Below are 21,977 nucleotides of genomic sequence, written 5' to 3'. Positions count from 1 at the left end.
ATAACAATCGTATCACTGGCTGTAGGCCTTCACCTGCAGGGGGTGTTCCTTCCACAGGTGAGGTCTCCAGTTCACCCACAGCGGGCAATGTACATTTGGTTGAGGCCACCAGCCACCTGCAGAGGGTTCTGTTCTACCATCACCACCCCTCAGCCTCTTCGGAAAAGAAAGAAAGTTGCAAAAGTCGGGGCACCATAGCAATGTTGTGGTGTCACCGGAATTTGTGGGTGACATGCATGTAAATCACTTTAATGAACTGCAAAAGGCACTACAATCCAATTTTCCAGCTTGTAATGATTGGTTGGCTAAGGGAAAGTTTGCTTTGTCGATCGAGTGGAGACATTACCACCTACTCAGTCGCCTGCGTTAGGGGTTCTGTTGTCTGGTATTATTTCAACAGTACGGTCCCGGGACTTAACATCATCAGAAACAGGTGATCAGCATACCATCCCAGCTCATCTAGTTGATTAGCTCCAGTCAAAGGTTTCCCACAGTTAAAATAAAACGAAGTTATTCATTGGTTAGAGGGGCAGTTAAGAAAAAAAAATCTACATTTGTATAATTCTATTATTATGGCACGAAAGGTAAGCTGGTTAGGCAGGCTCCCTAAAATATGGAGGGGGCTGTATTGTTGTGAACTTTAATAATCCTAGTATTGCTGGCCATTTGTTGATGGAGCTCTCACATCCGTGTATGACCCATGCCACTAAGCCGTCACGCCCTTTGTGTTATTTTTATAGACCTACAATTAAATCCTCTGCTCCTAAAATGCGCCATCAAATACCCTTAATTACTCATGCTGGAGCTGCAGTTAGAGACCCTACTCAAGGCGTTTCTACCCAAAATAGGTTTGGCCCTTTGAGTTGGCTCAATGACAATGAATGACTTTCCCGTGGCACGCCCTCTGACGACAGCGTCACCACAGTGACAGGATTCTGGAAAAGTTTGCTTAAGGTCAACCGGTTATTCTAAGTTGGAATAAGGCTGGGGTATCCCAAAATGCTAATAATGCTGGGTGGGTCTCTTTGCTGAGGAAGCACAAAGTGTTTTTCTTACATGAAACTTGGGGGGCATCGAACTGTTTGTTACTGGAGGGTTACAAGGGTTTTGTAGTCCAGGTGACAGGTTTTGGCTCGGGTAGAGCTAAAAAGGGTCTCTTAGTTTTTATTTCTCTAAGCCCGACCTCCGATGCTAAGCAAATGGATACTAGTTCCCTGAATTTGCATGCTGTTTGCTTCTCATTTCGGTATTATGGAAATAATTTGCTTGTTAGTTTTATAAACGCAAACCCGTCCCTATCCCAGATGACAATGCACTCAAGCTAAGAGATTTGTTGGATAAGCATTACTTTCCACAGTGCTTCTGGGTGATTTTAACACTCACCAGTGTGAGCCCGGTCCCATTCAGGATGATTGCAAGTGGTCTCCTCTCCCCCAGTTGCGCACCATTTTAGTCTCTCTGCCGATGGTGAACTTTTAAAATCAATTTTTAGCAACTTCAACCTGGTCTTGCTTGAAGATCCTAGCTCATTCATGTGTCTTTCTCCGAGTGGGCCCACCTTCTTCAGGAGAAGCTATTTGTCTGTAATTTATTTTATTTTTGTTTCCTTGGGATTGGCTCTTTCTTTATTGAACTTTGAGGTGTTTTGGGACTCTTGAAGCGACCATAATCCCTTAATGCTACTTTCAGCTGGGCAAATAATTCTGTACCCTTCAATCACGATTTGTGCGAGCCAGTTTCTATTAAAGATCAGGGATGGGGAATTAGCTGGGACAAAGTTATTCCCAGTCAACTCTATCAAGGATTTTTCTACTTGCTTTTACGAAGACCAGTAGATTTCAACCTCTATTACTACCATCTGCACTGAGGTGAAATCCATCATTATGACCAGTAGGACTAGTCTTCTAACTCCTAGATGATTTGACCATTCTTGTTCACTAACTCACAAAAAGCCCATGGAAGCCTTAAAGGAGAAGCCCAGAAACAAAAAACTAAAGTCAAATCTTGTTGCGATTATCATTCTGCCATTAGGAGTAGGAAGTTGATATTAAGGCAAGAAGTCTGAGAAGATTTGGTGAGCTCATGTAATTCCAAAGAATGTTTGAAATGCTGGGAAATAATTAATCGTCCTCCTTTAACTTGTTCTTCGAGGAGTGTTATTTCTCAGGTTATTTCTGTATAGTCATGGCTTAAGCGCTATGCTACCATTTAGGATGTCCCTGCCCCTGATGGCGGCACAGATGTGCAGCTGGATAAGTCTACGTCCCTTTCTTTGGTCTTTGTTAGTGCTCAATTGAGAAGAAGTTAGGGTTTCCATTACTGATCTCCCAAAGAATAAAGCCCCAGCTCTGATGCTGTACCACCCATTGCTTTTAAATCAAATGTTGACCTTTGGGTACCCTGCTCTAGGGTTTACGTATTATGACACGTATTTAGGGTTCCCAAGAAAGTCGTGATTGGAATGCGGCTGCGGGGTGACCACGAGGCAGCTAGAGCTGGTTGCTAATGAGGAAGGAAGTGCTTTCTGTGCTCTTTTCTCAATCGCTATTTTGCTGGATCTAAAAAAACGTTTTCCATGACAACTACATGGTGGAGGACCCCTCTTTTTCACTAAACACCTTTTGTAACTCTTTAAATCAATCTAGCCATTAGACAACAACTTCCGTCCTCATGGTCAAATTCTGTCATTGTTCCTGAGGGTGAAAAAAATGACCCTTGGTGTTGTGGCCCCATCTCTTTGATTGTTTCCACTGTAAAGGTGATGGGGATAAATCTGTTAGGTAGGTTAACCAAGTGGGCTAACAAGCAGCAGATTCTGTCGGAGGTACAATATGGTTTTCAGGCTGGCAAGGGTATGGTGGACCAAGGCTTAAATCTCTAAGGTGGGTACACTTCATCTAGGCTTCATGGACCTAACCTCTGATTTTGATAGGGTCAGCAGATCCAAACTGTGGAAAATGATGCTGGCCATGGGTGTTGACAGGTCCACTATGGGATTTCTTAGTGAGCTTCACTCTGATCTCACTGCTACTGTTCATTATGGGTCTTCAGGTGAGTGTACTTCAAAATTTGCCTTGAATAGGGAAGTCAAGCAAGGCTGTATATCAAGGCCTATTTTACTGGTTTTGTATATCAATAATTTGAATAAGGTTCTTTGAACGGTAGATCGCGAACTTTTTAAGGTAGGCTGCCAGTCAGTATCAGTTTCACTGTATGCTAATGAAGCTATCTTGATTTCTAGTACTGCAGCACCTTTTGAAGAGCTTTATCAACTTCATGGATAGTTTCAATTACACAAATTACATAAAATCCAATTTTATGATTTTCATACTAAGAGTAGAGCATATTATACCAGAGGTAAGATGTTCAGCTACAAACTGGATACACACTGGTGACAAGGAGCTAAAATAATAGAATACATGTAAAAATCTATCATTAGAAAAAGCAGTCGAAGAAACAGCATATAAGATTAAAAAAAGTATGCCATAGAATTAAACAACGGAATTGAGGAAACATCTGGTAAAGTTGAAGCAAAACCATCACCTCCAAGGAGAACATTTTTCAACATGGATAATTTTTGTTTCAGATGTGAATCTAAATTTCATGTAGATGCATCTAACAGTATCTTCCTAGAAGGGAAGAATGTGTTAAATGTAATTTGTTAGGGACTTTGGGTAGAATATGCAGGAATAGTACTAGAAAGAAGGTGGTCAATATGGTGGTGGTGAAGACAGACAAAGGGTTGCCACCCGGCTAAATAACGTGGTGTGCGTGTGAGTGGATGGGAAAGATGTACCACTGGCCAAGGATCCTATTCAGGGCTTCAATACTGTCTTTTTGGGGAATATTGGTAAACAAGGATGCATTATCAAGGGTAACTAGTAGCCCATGATTTGGATGCTGGCCACCTGGAGTGTATGTTGATCAGTACGGACCGTAATCCTTTCTTCAGCAATATACGCTGTTGGAAACGGTACACAGATGACATCTTTTTGATCGGGTAGGCACAGAAGGTACACTGAAACTTTTCACTGACTGTCTCAACAATTGCCAGCCTCACTTGAAATTCACATTTAATGTCAAACCCAAACTCTGCTCGCCGAAGCCAGCTGGAAGTGGCTGCCGGGAGCCCTAAATGCCCCCGCCTCGCATGAGAATCACAACCATCACGGGCACATCCAGACCAGGAGCACCTAGGGCTGCTATCCTGGAACATAGCAGGTGCCCAATCATTGTTGAAAACAGGCTCGCCACCAAAAGCTTGGCAGAACATGGATTTATTTGCACTCCTGGAAACCTGGTCACAACAGGTCTTTCCGCTATTGGGTTTCACGTCCTTTAAAAAAATCCACAGTTAAGCACAAGCAGCTTGGGAAAGAGAGGGGGGGTCTAGCAGTCGGCCTCTCACTAACCCTGAAAATGGACATAGAAGAACTGCCACAAGAAGACAAAGACTGCCAAGTGCTCAAACTCTGCAACTGGAATTCCCAAAGTAGGCCACCGGTGTTATTGGTTAATGATGTACACCCGGCTCTTACAGCAAACGAGCTGCATTAAAAAGCCTAACAGCCATCCTTACGTACCACCTCCAGACCTACCCTGGTTGGGACATCATTTTGAGAGGAGACTTCAACTCAAATCTATTCAAGGCTCAAGAGGAAGAAGAAATACTAAGCGCCGACAATTCCTACTGGAACGTCCCGACACAGGTGTCATCGACGTTTACTCACCGTGATCAACAGGGAGCACAGTTGGTGACGTCACTGGAATACCTCAAACTATAGGTATTAAACGAGAGACTCACTGGTGACCCTCCCCTGAACGACACCTTCCACGTCCCTAATTCACAGTCTATTCTAGACTACACCCTAGTCACGCTATGCCTGATCCCATTGATACAGCAATTTCAAATAAAATATACCACTTTCAGTGACCATTCGTATCAAATCCTGACCCCAAGGTCCTCCTTGCCTGTTCACGAACCTGCCCTACCACAAATGGGGCCAATAGAGTCAACGAGCTTGAAGAGACTACGCTGGTCATCTGCCACAATAGAAGCCTTATCTTTATCCGCAAAATTGCAGATGCTGGAGAACCTTAAAACCCGCGAACGCATAATGGATGCCTGGAAGGACTTCCATGTGAAAATACTGGACCATTATTCACATCACAACCCATCACGGCCAACTCGTCAAGTCACTCCGGCCCACCTCTCAAAACAAGCTCAACTCCTCAAAAAAGTTCAAAGGAAGCTTGCGAGACTTCTGAAGGTCCGCCTAGGCAACCTGCTACTCTGGGAACAACTTAAGAACTCAAAGAAAGCGTACAAAAGACAAATACATAAAGACAAGGCCAAAGTCACGAGCTCCTTTTGACTAAAAATAACACATGCCGCTAAAGGGAAAAATCCCAGGGAATTCTGGAGTATTATCAATAATCTAAATATGAGCGGAAACTCAATTAACAACTCAAACATCCCGGAAAAGACCTGGGTGAGTCACCTTAAGAAAATCTTTACAGCAAAGCACAACCCCAGGGGAAACACCCAGCAACTGCCAGCATGGACGCCCGACACAGGAAACATCTCGCTGGACAACGGGGAGCCGATCAAACTCACCCAGCCGTCTAATAGGACGTACCAAGCACTCCTTAAGGCCAACCGGGAAGGAGCCCCGGGTCCAAATGGCCTTCCACAGGCCATTTTTAGGGAAGAAACAGTTTTCTGTTCAGAAGTGCTAACCTCCTTAATAACTAGAAGCAAGTTTAGGAGAAGGCATCCCTGAGAGCTGGCGAGGCTCTATAATCAATCCAATCTTCAAGGGCGGCAATAGAGCCAATCCGGGGGACTACAGGTTAATCGCCCTTATTACCATTGAGGCAAAGACCTACGCCTCCCTGCTCCTTGCTGCACTAACAACATGGTCTCAAAAATATAAAATCATCCCCATCAACCAAACAGGCTTCAGGAAAGGAGTGGGTACCACGACGAATATCTTAATAACTTCCCTCCTGGTAAAGCAGAGTAAATGGCGGCATAGGAAATTAGATCTTGGCTTCATCGATTTCAAGGCCGCCTTCGATCGAGTAAACAGACAACTGCTCTGGAGCAAGCTTATGCAATGGGGCCTTCGGGCCCCCCTTCTCAACACAATAATTGCTCTATACTCAGACACATGGGTACGGATAAAGATGGGCGATGGCACAAGGCTTTCAAGGAAAATCTCTACAACCCTTGGCCTGAAACAAAGCTGTGTACTCGCTCTCATCTGTCCAATATATTTATGGCAGACCTAACACCTGCTCTGGACGCCGGAAACGTTCACCCCCCTCGCCTGGGAGGGTGCTCATTGACACACCTACTTTACGCGGACAATACTGTTCAGCTGCACTAAGGTCAGGCTACAAAGATCTCTAAACTTTCTTGCAGAGTATGTTCAATCCAACCAGCAGGAAATCAATGCGTCAAAATCGAAAATAATGTGTGCAGGCGGCAAGTACACCCTCAAATCAAGGATGGCCTTAAGCAATGTGTCACTGGAGATGGTGCCGTGCTACAAATATCTTGCAGTAATTTTAGATGCCCAAGGGCTCCTTCCATCAACAGAAGAAATTCATCGTGCAAAGAGTTCCAGCATTAATTTACGCTTTCTCCCTACTGGCCAAAAGGCTACACGGTCCATCACTTCATCCTCTATTAACAGTCTTTTCATCCAAACTGCTTCCCACACTAACCTATGCAAGAGTAGCAATGCACGGTCAAAAAGAGCCCCTGATAGACAAAGCACAGCTCAAAGTATTCAGACGAATCTTCAAATTACCAAACTTGCCTGCCAGGCACAGCTCCGTCTTGAATTCTGACTTGTACGGCAAGACTTGGCCGCAAGAGCAGAGGCGGTTAAAATATGGTACAAAATCAGTTGCTCTGCAGTCAAACTGAATGAGGGTCTTTGGCAGGCCCTAGAATATGACCAGCATTCAGCCCACCATAAGTACCTTTGTTCATCAATTGTCAAATTACGACTTAAAGATCTGTGGGAGGCAACCCGACATACAATTCTTTCTCAAGAGGGGCTTCTAAGGCCATTAAAATCCTTTCGTTCACAGAAGACAAAGACAAATTCAGCACCCGGGCACACGCATGGATGACCACAAAACACTATGCCAAACTTGAACCGGCTGCCTATCTCTCCACAATGTTTGCACCGCACATGAAACATAATCTTATGACAATGAGACTAGGCAGCCTGCCAACCCTGGCCAATGCTCCGTCCTGGAAGAACATCACCTCGCAACAGTGCAGACACTGTGCATGCCAAAAGGAAGATCTAATACACACAATCTGCATCTGTCCGGGCCTGCTAGATCTCCAAAAGAGATTTCTTAAGAGGATATTCACAGACAGACCCATCAGGGCCTGCAGGGGAGCCATAGTAGCCTGCTTCAATCCGCACGACCCCCAGCTAAACTGCAAGCTTGGCAAGTTCTTGAAACACCCAAAATGAAAATGAATGTCCCAAGGACACCTTGGGTACCAAATACGGAATCTCAGGTGCGTCTTAAAGAAGAGATCTCAGGATAACAAACCACAAAAAAGAAAAAAGCTTGAACTGATGAAAATTAAACATACACAATACAAAATTAATTTATATATAATCATAGTTTCATAATCTATATAAGCAATTACTAGGACCTAATAAACACTATAATGAACATCCTAAAAATGGACCCTGGAAAGAATAGAAATACTAAAACCAAAAAATCACAATCATACTACTTCATTCATACCATGTTAAAAAATGTGTAAGGACTCAATTAAATGCATTAAGACCAACACGGATAAAGCCACAAAGGCTGCAAAGTATTAACATGCCTGACGGGCCACTGAGTTTTCATCAGTGATAACATACACAAGTAGTAGTCCAATAATGTCGTAATATCGTGGTATAGGTAGGCCCAACAAAAGGAATCCTCAATGTCTATTATATATTTCTTAACAGTTCTACTTTCAGACTGCAAAAGTCCTTCTTAATTAGTCGAATATAATCTTTGAACTTTCCTCATGTTAAATGAATAAGTTGATTGTGGATTCCAAAGAAATATCCATGTGAGCCACAGCAAGTGTCTTGTTCGTGAAGAATAGTGCCGACGTACGTTTCGGTGACCAGCGGCCTAGAAAAGGTCGCCCACCTTCCTCAGGGCACAGGCCTTTATATGTGTCTAAACAATTCCAGAGAACAATTTGTTACATACCTGATCCTGAAATATAGAACATAAAATAAATGTGGCTGTAATCATGAGATCTCACAAAACAGATAATACAAAGACGAGAAACAAACCATGACACAAAAAGAAGAAAACAAAATAAAAGAGGAGAATAAGGAAGGATGAAGAAAATGGTGCCTAGGTCCAAAAATCCTTACAGAGAAGAAACCTTTGAGATACTTATATATCTCTGTGAGGTAAGCATGAAGCAAATAAATATATCCAACAATGTGCTGCACAACTCAAGTATAGTGCACCCAAATACTCTCTTCCTTATGACCCCAAGTGCTCTATAAAGTAAGTACTATAAAAAAGTTACCGATATCTAGATGTGTACCACATGAAAATGATGCCATAAGGGGAATGGGCTCACTACTAGCCAAATCTTATTTCCTCTGTGAACTGGTATCTGCAATAAATAGAAAATAGTATGTAGAGTATTTATCTCCTAACGGAAATGAATATCTGCAATACCACCATGAGCATGAGAGCTCATGCGCTGAAACGTCTCCTTCAATTGTTGTACTTCGGCATATCAGAAAACATGGACAAACTGTCCCATGTCCTACCTGCTGTATCTCACGATGGACTGGAGGATCAGCAGTCTCCTACATCTGTGGACGGGCCAACTCCGATCTCCCCGACACACTGGGCATGCGGAGAAACGTCCGATAGCGTAACCCACTCCAGAATTATACAATTGTGGGCTCAGCACGCTCTTAAAATGTGCATGGTCGTCAAAGCAACAAAAAATCTCATCAGGAGGAAGGACGCAATCCTGACTGACGAGGAACCCATAGTGCTTATGGACGCGAATACCGCGCCATGGTCTAAATAATATACATTCAATGATAGTATAACAAACACAAACAAGGGACTAGAATACCTAAAAAGGTAACTCAGAAGGAAAACGTGGGTGCCATCTTGGAATGTATATCGGAAATACATGGGTAGCCACCATTTCCTTGTATTGAGTCCTAAACCGGAACCTAACTAGCATCATCTTAGGAAAAACAGTAAAAATTCAAGAATAAAAGCTTCATATGTATACCCAAAACTAAACAGAAATAACAGAAAAATAATATGATTATTCTGAATGGATGCTCAGAGAAAAGCAAAAAATGTAATAATGCATAATCCTGGCTTACTATTGAACTCACAAGGGGACACAGCATATGTAAATATATATGTGAAAATAAACCGAGGTTCTATGAGGGCCTCCTAAAGAAGTTTATTTTAGTGTTATTAAAAGGATAGAGAAAAATAACATGTAAAACTTGTGTTTAAGGATGCTAGCCCCATTTTACAGGAAAGTGTCTCCCATGGAATACGTTCATTAAGACCTTTATGTACCGTATCAAAAAAGTAGATCCAAAAGACTTCCCTTTTCTTCCTATATTTCTCTTGATCCTCATATGTGAAATTAATTTTTTCTAGTATAGTCCACTGTAGTTTGCTTTCCTGATGTTGTTCTTCCATACAGTGATACATTGCTGAATTATGCTCACTGAAACGCACTCTAAACTGGCGCCCCGTTTCCCCTATGTATCCTAGATGGCATGGACATAGGATACAGTAAATGATATTACTGCTTAAACAATTTGTCAGGTTCTTTAGACTTATTGTATTGTTGTTGTATTTAAATACATCAGAGACTATGGCTTGGGCACAAGCATGGCAAGTGCCACAACAGTGGTTGCCCAATGAAGGTTGAGTCCCTGTAATACTCTTTTGAATGAATGTATTTTGACAGTGAACACAAGCTTGTACCAGTTTGTCTCTAAGATTAGAGTTTCTTCTGAATGCAAACATAGGTCTTGGAAGAGGAGAATCCCCATTGTTAGTATTAAAAAAACTCCAACTGGTGTTGATTATTCCTTGTATCTTATTGTTTATGTTAGAGTGTCTGATGACACACACCATCTTGTTTTGTTCTTTCTGTCGTTTGTAAAGGGTTTCTAGCAAGTTTTCACGATTATAATACTTACTACCCTGTAGGGATACCCTCTCTGAAGAAAATGTTCTTTCATTTTGGCTGCATTCTTATCATATTCAATTAAGTTACTGCAATTTCTTCGGATTCTGAGAAATTGACCAAAAGGGATGCTTTGTCTTTGGCTCATGGGATGATAACTATTGAAATGCAGTAGCGTATTCTTGGCCGTCGGTTTAGTGTACAAAGTTACTTGCAGATGTTTGTTTTCTTCAAAGATCAAAATATCCCAAAACTCTATCATATGATTGCTATAGTTGGAAGTAAATTTAAGATTAATGTCACAAAGGTTAAGCCATTTTTTGAACTCCAAAAGTTGCTCTTCTTTTCCTTCCCATATGAAAAAGATTTCATCAATATATCGCCTCCAGTTTGTGATATTCTCAAAGAAAGGGGCAATTTCATTATATATGTGTTGCCTCTCAAAAAGGCCCATGTATATGTCTGCCACACTAGGAACGCAAGCGGCTACCATGCGGACACCCTGGATCTGTTTGAATACTTCACCTTCGAATTCACAAAAGTTGTTTGTTAACACTATATCCAGACAGCGCAGAATAAACTCTACTGGAGCATCATTGGTTTCTTCCATGAGTACCTGCCTGACAGCATTGTAGGCTGCTTGTTGAGGGATGTTAGTATAAAGTGCTTCAATGTCCAATGTAACTAGGAAGGCCCTATTAGGATTCAACTCTATCCCCTCAGTTCTAGTAATCATGTGTCCTGTGTCTTTTATGTAGGAAGGGAACTTGATAACCAAGGGTTTAAGAACAAAGTCAACATATTTAGATATTGGTTCAATCGCGGATCCAATAGTAGAGACAATGGGTCTCAAAGGAGGATCCTGGGTATGTTTATGAGTTTTAGGTACTCCATAGATGGTGGGTAATCTAGGTTTGCTGGCAAGCAGATATCCCTCTTGGGCTTTAGTTATGGCACCACTAAGGATGCCGCTGGTACATATAGCTCTAATCCTAGAGCTAATGTATGTGCTGGGATTGGTTCTTATTTTCTGATAGTGGGCTGACACTGCTAACATAGTTCTCATCTTTTGTATATAGTTTTCAGTCTTCATCATCACAATGCCTCCTCCTTTGTCACAAGGTTTAACAGTGATTTCCTTATTATTCTGAAGTTCTCGTAAGGCTATACATTTTTCTTCTGAGAGGTTGGGAACCGGAGCAGGTATATATTTGAGTACCCTATTGATTTTACTGTGTTCTTGAAACAGGCCATACACGCTGTTTCCCCCAGCTAAACCTTTTAAAGATTTATTTATTTGCTTAACTTTTAACTTTCAACCTACATTTTATTTCTTTGTATTACAATTTTAATTTCTTCCTTTCTTTAGAATGTTTTACCATGTAATCTGGCAAAATTGTTATGGTTTTAATCAACTGAAACAATAAACAACCAATCAATCAATCACATTTAATGTAGACAAATACAAGGATATCCTTCTTCGATTTCCTGATCAAAAATGACAACCAACTTGTCACACCTTTCAGCAAACCAATTGAACGCGATGCATTACTGCATAATGTCAGCTTCTATCATAGGGGTCTTAAAGAGGGCTTGCCCTAGGGCCAAATCCTTCGCCTACAAATAAATTGCACCCGAAGATTCATTATTTTGGAGAAGGAGCTATTCTTAGCCAAAAATTGCAGGACAGAGGATATCGCAAAATACTGATTAGGAATTCCCTCAAAAGAGCATGGTGCAGTTCAAGGGAAGTAATTCTACAGACTAAAGAAAGGGCTCCATTGGATAAGATTGTCTGTGTGACTACATTTTGGCCATACACAAACACGATTATTAAAATTACCAAAAAGCACTGGTCCATCCTCAGAAATGTGGACCCCATTCGAGAGACTCTTCTTTTCTCCTATAAAAGTTGTAGAAACCTAAAAGATCACTTAGTATGTGCAGACCCCAGGATTCAAAAAACGGATATGACCATATTTCCTTTACTTGGTCTGGATCCTGTTAAGGGTCATTATAAATGTGGAAATTGTGTTGCCTGTCAATATATGTCTAATATAAAGCTGTTCATACATGGTGATATTCAGGTGACTTGACGGCATCATACCAACTGTGCTTCGACATTCTTGAACTGACTAGCCTAAAAGCACTTCCCATACTATGGGAACCTATTGGGTTTTATCTTCAACTGCTAAATGTATTCTCTATCATGGTCATTACATGTTTTACGTTTTGAGCTATACAGTCGCCGTGTTGCATTGCAGGACGCATAACATAATGATCCCCGCTGAGATATGGTTCCCTTCTGCCCAGGGTCATTCTATATGTATAAGATGCTATTTAGAGCAAATGGCTGAGCCCTGGCAATGGGTTATAACTTGTGCTCACTGTTTTTATTTTTACATTCCTCTCACAGGTTCCCTTTGGGTTGGTTGCCAGCAACAAGTCCAAGACAATTGCACAGATTTTTTGTATCTGTTTCAGACGCTTCATGTGCATCAGAAATTTGCCATTGTGCTTGTGGACTACATGCCAAGGTGGTTGGAAGTGAGGTTTGTATGTGCCAAAGTAGGTTTTCGGTGAATTGGTACTGGATAAAGTTATACAAATTGTCTTGGGGGAGATGGAGTTTTTTTTTTGGTGGAACTGTTATCAGCCATAAATGTACTAGTCTTTATCACCCAAAGAGTAATGGGCAAGCAGAGAGGATGAACAGAGTAGTCAGTGAGTGTATCAGAGGTTCTTTGGTGGCAGATATCAAAGTGGAGGACTATGCTTTGGGATTATCCTAACACAGGGTACTGCACCATTTAGTGCATTCAACGTAATGTACATTGGATAGTCTACACAGGCGCCAATATACATTAGCCATCTAAAGATGGCGAAAATATGAATCAACTCTAAAAAATGCATGTTAATTTGCAAAGCTATTGTTCGCACAGACATGGTCATAGAGCCAACAATTTCTTCAGCAATCATCCTACTCTAGAATTACTGGGGGAAGCAGATGTCAAATTTCCCCAGTTATTCTACATATCTCAGAACAATCACCATTAACTTCAACCACCCCGCAGCAGAGTTACTGGTATTGCTGATATTGGTGACTTAGTGGTAGGAAAAAGTGACAGAAATGTAAAGGGAGATATACCTGCAGGCACAGCAGAGGCATTATAATGGTGCCCATTTCAGATAAAATAAATGTTAGCAAATATATGACCTAAGCCTGTATACTACAATACAACTAAACAAGCTGGACCTTCAGACCACCTTATACTGTGTGCATAAGCCTACAGACTACAGCATCACAGACCCTAATTAATCTTCAAACCCCCTTGAACTGATATGTTGTTCTACATGATACAGTATACAACCAGCTCTCTCTGACCTGCAGGTCCACCAGTTCTACGCACATGTCCTTACACAATACAGTAAAACAGTCAATGTTTAAGAAAACACTGTAGATGCCATGGCCCTTGCCCTATCCATTCCATCACTACAGACCAAGCCTGACCTACACATCACTTTCTCCTCTACACACGGTCTTCCTCCCCTCCTGTCCTGAGCCACCTTTAATATGTTTAGTATGCACTAGCAAGAAAAAAGGAAGCTGTCTTTTACTCTCAGTGATTAACATCTCGCTCGCATCTGACACTTAAAGAACAAGGAGTACGAAGGTGCTTGGGGTGAAATCCCAGATTCTGCCACTAATTCCTCAGAGCTCCTGAGACCGGAATGTGGACTATTATGCATGGACCAGAATGCTGATCGTTTTTCATATGCAGAGTCCCAATTCTCAGCCTAGTTCTGAAGAGTATGGAACAGCTCCATTGTGGAAATAGAGGAAATACCAGGTACAAAACCACTTCAGGTGTATTCCTAAATTGTGATGGTTCACCCAAATCACGGCCCCCCCAAAGATACCGCTCCACGCAACTCAGATTAAGCCCACTTCAGGTGTTACTAAAAATCTGGAAACATCCACTTGGGAGAATTTTATGTTAAGTTCATTCAGAACTACACAGGTTAGTACCCACTTGTTACAAAACAAATACCTGGAATGGCTTTGAACAGCAATACATCTGATTCCATATTTCCTCTCTCTGATGGATCTGTGGTGATAGCTCCACCCTGAAATGCTGGATGTATGCAGTGGTTTTGCTGTGGACCCTCGCGATCAAACCACAACAGCTCTTGTTCATCTGGTTCCTTCTCATCTGACCTACTGACAGAATATTCTCCATCCCTCACCGGACTGACCACCTCCGAAGACACACTATCATTGTCAAGGTGATACTGACCCCGTGCTATCCAGATTTGTTCCGTAAGTCCAGCGACCCTAGACGGTACATCCTCTAGGGTATTCTGTAAGTTATCCAATTTGGCATCCAACTTCTCTAGCATAGATAAAAGGATCACATTGGACAGGTTCCCAGATAGAGGCTCCAGCTGATGGTTCCTCTCAGCATTATTTTGGGATCTTGAAGCTGACACATTATGGACAGGAGAAGATGGAAGTGTGGCTCTTATAGGTTCAGGTGAACAATGTACTTTTCTTTTTTTTCCTGGAGCTGCTCTTCTCCCCATTCTGATATTCAAGTGCCTGTGAAAGGAAGAAGAGAGAACAGAAAAACACATCATCACATGATAATTAAGTCACAATACTCCATCCTGTCTTGCCAAGCCCCTGTGTTCTCAGTTTCAGCTTTAAGTAAACATATGATTCATTATTTTTAATGCTATATGCTGCCCTTTTCAGATTACTAAAATCTAAATGTAAGGAAATGCATCCTTTTGCATGTTCACCACCACTTTTTGGAACTAATGCTGCTTGTTTTACTTTAAGAGTTCTCTGAGGCCTGCTAACCATACCTCAGTGCCAGTGATTAACTCTATACAAACGTATGTTTCTTTGGCTACCCCCCAATTGGCAAGCACTGCCTTACTTTTAAGTCCCTAATATATGGTACCCAGGGCATAAAAGGCAGTGTGTCCACACAGGACCGCAGCACTGTTTGTGCCAGACTACGTGCACAAATCGTGAAAGACACTCCGGGGTGCCACGGAATACTTGAAAGGGCAGTGTCAGAATCTTTTAAAGCAGGGCTAAAAAGCCATATGGCAGGGAGCAATATATTTGTGAATGAAGCATATGTTTTTATATATCTTTCCAGCAACACTTCCAAATTGTCATTTTGCTGGGGAAAATTAGAAGCCCCATTGGCTAACACAGGGTTAAATGGTTTACCCTTAAACACGTCTAATTCCTGAAGGGGACCACCTAACCAGGTCAAGTAAGGCATCAAATGAATGGTGAAATTAAATCCGATCTGATGGTCAGATCAGATTTAATGTCACTATTAATTTTATGCAACTTTAAGAAAGTTGCTACCTTGCACTTTAGTTAGTATATGGGCTCAAAACGGCCATTTATACGGACAGGGTTTCTGGCCGCCTGGTGAGATGTGTGAATGACTCCCTTACCTGGGAACAAAGGCCCTGGAGCGAGGTGTGACCTCCTCCCCAGGAAGGGTGCAAAGGGTGTTAGCGTAAAAGTTGAGCTTCAGGCGAAGCGCCTTTGAAGGGTTGCTGGGAACAACACTCCTGAGCAGTATGCCTTTTGTTTCTGCAGACATTTAGGAGACAGGGCCAAGAGGGAGAGACCACGGTTAGAACCAGATTTGATATGGGCATGTAGCCCACCGGTAGCCACACCCAGAGGGTGGGTACCCTGCTCCTCAAAACCAAGGAAGGGTCATGCCATTTTGGAAGGGGAAAGAAGGGGCACTTCTGGGATAGCATGGTGCCACACATCACAGGAACTGCATCAACAGAGAGGAGGGGACCCAATAGCTGACTGGACAGTGATCGCGTGGTCCTCTAAAGGCATGTTTCTGAGATAAAATGGGCAACCCTGGCACCCTTAGTTCACCACTGGAAAAGAAGAAAGTACAGGAGAAGGCTTATCCTGCTGGCTTTCGATTGTGCAAAGAGAAGCTGCACCGCTGAAAGGACTGCATCTGCTGCACTTTTGGGCTAGTGAGCTGGGATCCTGCCTGTGGCTCTTGACCTCTGGAAAACTTGATTTCCAAACTTCACCAACTCCAGTGACTCCAAGGATCAGGTGGCTGGTCCTTGAACTGACATAAGGGACACAAGAATTGAAAGGGCCCAAATAGACAAATTGGTAGCCTCTGTGGAAGTTTCCCTACTACCTGTCCCTGGGCGCACCAACAAAGGAATCAGAGATAGAACAAAGACTGCTAGACCCGGGAGAGCTATCAGTGACTAGATTCGTTGGATTACAAGGGGACAAGTCCCAGCCCAAGGTTTTGCCTCCAACAGCGGTGTACTGCCCCAGTAGTACAGCAGCACCTGTGCAACTACTGCAAAAGAAAGGGCTTTGAGGGACGTTGATCAACGTGACCAGGTTTGCCCCACATCACCCATGGACTGAAGAACCACAGAGACACCCCAATTGACCGGACCACAAATGGAGCATCCTTGTGAGCATCTTTGCCTGTATCAAGCATCAGGAATACTCTGTTGTTTCCTATGGCGGTCGTGTTCAATGTTGGAAACTTGCTTTAAAAATTGCCCTGGAGGGCAGCGAACTGTGCAAAGTATCCTTTCTGGCCCTCTGGTGCTCGTCCCCATCGGATTTGGTCACCCAAGCCGGGCCAGAACACTCTAAATTTTCCAGACCTCCCAAAAGTTTTCGTATTTTGTGTTTGCCAATGCTTGTTTGTGGTTGCACTTAAAAGTATTTAAACATTCTAAAATCTCTAACTCTAGAACATTCTGGACGATTTTAATGATCAAAGACTCCAAAAATTAATAAAAATACACTCTATTGTTATAAATTGTTGCTGTGTCTATTGGTGTGTGATTTTCTTATTTCGCTATATAACGTGTGGTTAAATGCTTTACACTTAGTTTGTTTACTGTGCCTTACTGCTCCCTGCCACAGCTGCCCAGGGTTGAGCTAGAGGTGAAGTAAATAAAACTGTTCTTTCCCAAAGCTCCCTGGGAGTGTACTTCACAATACGGCTACCTAGCCCTATTATATAGTACACTCAGATCCTCACACTGAATTAATGCTCTACACTATTTGAGAGCAGAACTCACTGTAACAGTCCCGTTTACCTCCCACCAACCTCCCACCCCAGCACTAGGAGCTCTCTCAGTAATAGTTCAACTACCAGCTTAAAACACTGGTCACTACAACAAAATTACTAGCACATGTCAAGAGCTGGGAAGGATCCACGCTCCTCAAGTTCAGGCTGGAGGATCCACCCTACTTGAGGTCAGGCTGAAGAAATCCACCCTACTCAAGTTCAGGCTGGAGCATCCACCCTACTCAAGGTCAGGCTGGAGGCATCCACCCTACTCGAGGTCAGGCTGGAGGGATCCACCCTGCTCGAGGCACTGCTGGGTAAGAATCAGAGCTGGTATATATGAAAGATGAAGTTTGCAGAAAACACTTGAATGTAAAAGAAAATCAAGAACCAAACACAAAAGTATTAGTTTTGGTTAAATTATCTGTCAAATCATTTAGTTTGTTACACTCTTCCAGTTGATCTTACTCACAAGACCTATCAAACAGTACATTAACCTTCTTATGTCTTTGTCCCTTCACCTACTGAGAGAATGTGCAACTTTTTTGAGAGTGTTGGACAAATCAGAAGAATAGAGGCCGAAAAATGAAGCAAGAATAAATTGCTGCTTTGCACCACAAATAGAGTAAATATGTTTGGTCAGTTGATCGTTCAGCCCTACTCGTACCCGTTGCCAGGTGTCAATATTGTGATCTGTAAGAAGTATTAACAATGAACGAGAAATATCTCAGCTGTGTAGTTTCTGTCAAAGCTTAACTCAAGCACCTTATTGAATACAGCCAAATAGTCTTTAAAGCATGTATACAGTTTCTCATCCTTAATGAGTTTTGTGTATTTACATTGCAGCACTGCAAAAGTCAATATATTGTCAGTGGCGGGGTACGTCATTGCGAAAAGGGGAGAATCCAAGTGGCTTTAACCATTCTTTAGGTTCATACAATTTTACTAAAGATTTGAGCATCACTACCAAGACGGGCTACGAGGCCATAGTTTTTCATCTCTTTTTGATCTTCCTTTTTAAATATCGATCTATCAAAGAGTCACGCCAAGAATCTAGGATAAGTTCTGAAGAGAAAGTATTTTTGAGGAACATAATTAAACTTTTGACTAAAACCTTGGGGCAAGCTTGAAACCTATCTACTGGAAGGCTACTAAGGGCAGGAGCCGTTCTGACTTCATGTGCAAGAGTTTCTACATCCTCTGCATGTACATGTGAAGGGAAATTAACATCTAAACAATGCAAATTGAAAACCTTTGTCAATCAGTTTACCCAAGTATGTGGTTTTACATGAAATGTTTTTATAGTTTAAATATTTCAATCTCTAGTATTTACTGTCTCCTAAAGGCTTTTCTTGTTTTTTTGCTGTATAATGATGAAGAGTTCCAGCCATTTACATTCATTCCAGACGGAGTCTAATGACTTCCAAGATGGGCAGATTATATACTTTCCTTCTTACGTTCTATTTCGTTTTTACATTGATGCTTTGATTGTGGTTTCTTTAAAATGTTAACATGTTTTAAAAGAGTTTTGGTAATTTCATCTAATAAGTGATGATTGTATCAAAGTTTAATGAGACTGTGAAGATCATACAGTACATTCAGAAGCTCAGGAATCAAAAAGCAGGCCTATGGTTCTCTCCAAGGAGTACATCAATTAATTTTTCTTACAAACTGGAAAAATAGGGTAACTGTGATAGTTAAAGCTCAACAAGGTTAACTAATTGTTAGGCCCCTTCAGTTTTTTATTAGACACAATGGCCCTCATTATGACCCTAGCGGTCATACCCCGACCCGACATCTCTGCTCCGCCGACCTTGCCCTCACAACCGTCCCACGCGTCGGCAGAACTACAACCGGTGGTAGATCATTCTCGCACCTCACCGCCAAAACGTGGAACACTCTTCCTACCCACCTGCGTCAGACCAAAGACCTCCTTACCTTCAGGAAACTTCTCAAGACCTGGCTGTTCGAGAAGTAGCAGCACCTACCCCCCACCCCCCTCAGCGCCTTACGGGTGAGTAGTGTACTTTACAAATTCCTGATTGATTGATTGATTGTGGTCCTAGGACTGCCAGGCCCGCGGTGGTGGTCAGACCTCCACGCTCGTGCAAGTCCGGCAGTCACATTAAGACCGTGGCGGAGCCGCCACAGTCGGACCACTGACACCACTAGGTTGCTGCCAGTCGGCAGCCTGGCGGTCCCGCTGGTCGTAATCCACCAGGGTGGCATGCAGCACCGCCCGGGGGATTACGAGTCTCCATTCTGCCAGCCTTTTTATGACGGTCGGCCCGCCATGGAAAGTTTGGCGGAATGGGGGTGTCAGAGGCCCCTGCACTGCCCATGCACTGGGCCTACGGCCTACCTTAGGGGTGTCTTACATGTAGTAAAAGGGAAGGTTTAGGCCTGGCAAGTGGGTACACTTGCCAAGTCGAATTAGCAGTTGAAAACGGCAAACACAGACACTGCAGTGGCAGGTCTGAGCCATGCTTACAGGGCAACCAAAGTGGGTGGCACAACCAGTGCTGCAGGCCCACTAGTAGCATTTGATTTACAGGCCCTGGGCACCTCTAGTGCACTTCACTAGGGACTTATTAGTGCCAAATCCACAGTACAACTTATATGGGGAGCACTTGCACTTTACCACTGATTAGCATTGGTACAGTGCGCAGAGACAATAAACCAGCAAAAACAGAGTCCAGTACACCATAAAACCAGGAGGTCAGAAGGCAAAAAGACTGGGGAGACCGCCAAAAAGCTGCCAGGTCAAACACATGTCCCTCCAGCTGAGAGTAGGGGGAACTACTCAACCCCTGGGGAGTCCTCGTCACTAAGGCAGAAGAACATGGACACACTATCAGTGTTGGCGTGTTCTGTGCCAGGGCGGTGTTCCACCGTAAAGTCCATCCCCTGTAGGGAAATGGACCACCTCAGCAGTTTTGGGTTCTCACCCCTCATCTGCATTATCCATCTGAGGGGCCTGTGGACCTGTGGTCGGTCTGAACGCGGAAGTGAAACCCAAACAAGTAGGGTCTTAGCTTCTTCAGTGCCCAGACCACAGCAAAAGCTTCCCTTTCAATTGCACTCCACTTCTGTTCCCTGGGGAGTAGTCTCCTGCTAAGGAAGACTACAGGCTGGTCTAGAGAGTGAAAGTACTGCTTCCACACCATGCGCAGAAGCATCTGTCTGTACCACAAACTCCTTGGAGAAGTTAGAGGCTGGAGGACGGGCGCTGTTCACATGGCCTCCTTCAGGGTGTCAAACGGGGTCTGGCATGCCTCAGTTCAGATCACCTGTCTAGGCTGCTGCTTAGAAGTCAGCTCTGTCAAGGGGGCAACACTGGTGCCATATTCCTTGACAAACCTTCTGTAGTACCCGGTGAGGCCTAAGAAGGCTCTCACCTCTATCTGGTTCTTGGGGGGGTGCCAAAGCCCGAATGGCATAAATTTTGGGTTGTAGGGGTGCCTCCTGGACACTTTCAACCTGGTGTCCTAAGTACACCACCGACCCCTGCCCTATCTGGCACTTACTGGCCTTGATAGTGAGGCCTGCAGCTTGCAGCGCCTTCAACATTTCCCAGAGGTGGTGCAAGTGGTCCTTCCAACTTGAGCTGAAAACAACAATGTCGTTAAGGTAGGCGGCACTGAAGTTTTCAAGCCCAGCCAGGACCTGATTGACCAGCCTCTGGAAGGGCCTGACCGGGAACTGGAAGTGCCCCTCTGTTGTTGAGAATGCTGACCTCTCCTTGGCCCCCTCGGTTAAAGCAATCTGCCAGTACCCAGACGTTAAATCGAATGTGCTGAGGAACTTGGCTGCCCCCAACCGATCTGTGAGCTCATCAGCTCTGGGAAGGGGTGGGTGTCTGTTTTGGTGACGGCACTGAGCACCCGGTAGTCCACACAGAACCGAAGTCCTGGTGTGGCACTAGATGCAGCAGGTTTGGGTACCAAGACCACTGGGCTGGACCAAGGGCTGCTAGAGCGCTCAATCACCCCTAAAGTCATCATCTTCCTTGATGCTGGCTTTCAATCTATCAGCCAACCTGTAAACTTTGTTTTTCACAGGCAGGCTGTCCCCAGTGTCCACATCATACAAGCATAGATGGTTGACACCTGAAGTGAGTGTGAATAGAGTGGCAAAGTGTTTTAGTAACTGGCGACACTCACTCTGCTGTTCTAGAGTCAGAGAAGGGGAGAGGACTATGCCTTCTACTGACCCATCCTGCTCCTTGGCAGACAGGAGGTCAGGGAGAGGTTCACTATCCTCTTCTGCACCATCATCTGTAGCCAGAAGCATGGTTAACTTGGACTTCTCAAAGTCAGGTTTGAGGCGGTTCACATGTAGAGCCCTCAAGGGGTTCCTAGGAGCCTGCAAGTCCACAAAGTAGGTGACGTCACTCTTGCACTCCTTCACCTCAAATGGCCCTGACCACCTGTCCTGCAGAGCACAAGGCTCTATGGGGGCCATGACCCACACTTTTTGGCCAGGCTGAAACTCAACCAGAGTGGTATTCTGGTCGTACCAGAGTTTCATCCTCCTGGCTTGCCTCATGGTTCTCTTGTGCGAGCTTCCTGAAGCGGGCGGTCTGGTTTCGGAAGGCCAGCATGTAACTAAATACATCCTGGGGT

General features: G+C 43.5%; 1 protein-coding gene across 1 annotated transcript in view; it reads right to left on the bottom strand.

The window, feature by feature from the left end:
• The window catches only part of LOC138276098 (zinc finger protein 773-like), a 41,639-nt gene that overhangs the window by 6,709 nt on the left and 12,953 nt on the right, over window positions 1-21,977 (bottom strand). Inside the window, exon 2 of the mRNA XM_069219154.1 lies at window positions 14,290-14,837. Within this exon, the coding sequence (XP_069075255.1) occupies window positions 14,290-14,837 (548 nt within the window). The remainder of the gene's footprint in view (window positions 1-14,289; window positions 14,838-21,977) is intronic.

Source organism: Pleurodeles waltl, unplaced genomic scaffold (assembly GCF_031143425.1).
Source record: "Pleurodeles waltl isolate 20211129_DDA unplaced genomic scaffold, aPleWal1.hap1.20221129 scaffold_37, whole genome shotgun sequence".
NCBI classification, from domain to species: Eukaryota; Metazoa; Chordata; class Amphibia; order Caudata; family Salamandridae; genus Pleurodeles; species Pleurodeles waltl.
Note: the sequence above shows the minus strand (reverse complement) of the source record. Positions and strands in the feature narration are given on the sequence as shown.